General features: G+C 39.5%; 2 protein-coding genes across 2 annotated transcripts in view; both read left to right on the top strand.

Moving 5' to 3' along the window:
* Nucleotides 1–50: 50 nt before the first annotated feature.
* Nucleotides 51–952, top strand: CSUI_007182 (uncharacterized protein; the record flags this gene model as incomplete). The annotated part of the gene is made up of 1 exon (XM_068067332.1): nt 51–952. A coding segment is annotated over exon 1 (594 nt), but the record flags the coding sequence as incomplete, so codon positions are not given.
* Nucleotides 953–1,070: 118 nt separating this feature from the next.
* The window catches only part of CSUI_007183 (uncharacterized protein), a gene marked incomplete at its 3' end in the record, with an annotated part of 5,290 nt that continues 4,657 nt past the window's right edge, over nt 1,071–1,703 (top strand). The window contains exon 1 of the mRNA XM_068067333.1: nt 1,071–1,703. This exon is cut by the window's right edge and continues 133 nt beyond it.

Raw genomic sequence — 1,703 nt, forward strand, 5'->3', positions numbered from 1 at the left:
TATATATATATATATGTGCATGGGGAGATGCCTATATATCTCTCTTTATATCAGGATTTGTATTTCTATCATTGTCTCTCCGTTTTCCCTTCTCCTCTTTTCAAGTCAAATTTCTTTCGCGTTACCTCTTTCTCTCTCTCTATATATATATGTATATATCCAGCTCAAGACATAACGCAGTTTGCGAACAGAGAGAGAAAGAAAAGAAGAAGAAAAAGAAAGAGAAAGAGATGAAGAAGAGGAAGAGAAGAAGATAGAGAAGTTCTTTTCTTCTTCCTCTTCTCCTCTTCTGGAAGAAGGTCAATTTCTCCAAGCAGTGTGTGTTTGAGGGGTGTGGGTTTCTTTCATTCTTTCCAAGATGAAGCTTCTTCTCTTCAAATCTCATTCTCCTTCTTCTTCTTTCTCTTTCTCTTCTTTGGTCTCTTCATCCCTTTCTTCTTTCTCACCTGCACCCTCTTCATCTTCTTCTTTTTCTTCTTTTTCGTTCTTTTGTTCCTTGTGTAGAAAGCAGAGACATTCCAAAAGAAGAAGAAGAAGGACATCTCAAGAAACTCCTCTTTCTTCTCCCTCTTCTTCTTCTCTTTCTTCTTCTTCTTCTTCTCCTTTTTCTTCCTCTTCTTCTTCTTCTCCTCTCCCCGTCAATCCAAAGAAGTCGCTTCAAGCCCTCTCACGCACTATCTCTCTCTCTTCTTCTTCTCTTTCTTCTTCTTCTCCTTTTTCTTCCTCTTCTTCTTCTTCTTCTCCTTTTGTCTTAAGTAGACGGAGAACCTCTCGATCTTCTTGCTTTTCTTCGTCTCTCTCCCATTCAGAGGATTTTCCTCCTTCTTTTCTCTTGGTAGACCGTCGATCTTTTTCTTTCTTCCCTTCTTCACAGAGATCTCCATTCTCTCATTCCTTCAATGCTGCTTTAAGGAAGAAAAGCGAGAAGTTTCTCTCTTTCTCATCTCCCCTTTCTTCCACCTGTCTAGTTAACAAACCTCCTCCTCCTTCTTCTTCTTCTCACTCTTTCTCTTATCTACAAGAGAGAAAAGATCTCTCTCATTCTTTTCATGAAAGAGAGAAAGAAGAAGAAGAAAAGAAGAGGAAGAAGAAGATTGATAGATTCTTTCGTGGGTATGCCGGTAACCCCGCTTGCTCCTCTTCCACAGGTTCTTCTATCAAAGGTTCGAGATATTTTTCTTCTTCTTTTTCTTTCTCTGCTTCTCGGAGACGTCGATCTTCTTCTTCTTCTACACCTCTCACTCTTAAAGACGAAGAAGAAGAGAGAGATATTCTTTCGTCACCTTCCTATCTCTCGCTCTTGAAAGAAAGAGATCTTTCTCTTAATGATCTAAAGAGGAACGGGGAGGAGAATCGAGAAAGAAAAGAAAGCAGAGATGAAAGCTACGCATTCCAAGAGAAAGATGAAGATAAGAGGAAAAGAAGAGGAGAAGAAAAGCAAGAAGAAGAAGATTTCGAAGAAAAGAAGAAGATAGAGAGAGGGGTGCCAGCAGAAATGTGTCAACAGAGAAAGACTAGATCAGAGATAAAAAGAAGAGAAGAGAGAAAGGATACTCGTCTTGTTCTTTCTAGTGAGGAGAAGAAGAAGAAAGACAGAAAGAGGGACCTTATTTCTCTATGGAGAGCATTCTCGCTGCAGATCGTTTCTCAGAAAGATGGAGAGAATAAGGAGACAGGAGAGAAAGAAAAAGAAGAGGAAAGAT

Source organism: Cystoisospora suis (assembly GCF_002600585.1).
Source record: "Cystoisospora suis strain Wien I chromosome Unknown contig_3730, whole genome shotgun sequence".
NCBI lineage: Eukaryota > Apicomplexa > Conoidasida > Eucoccidiorida > Sarcocystidae > Cystoisospora > Cystoisospora suis.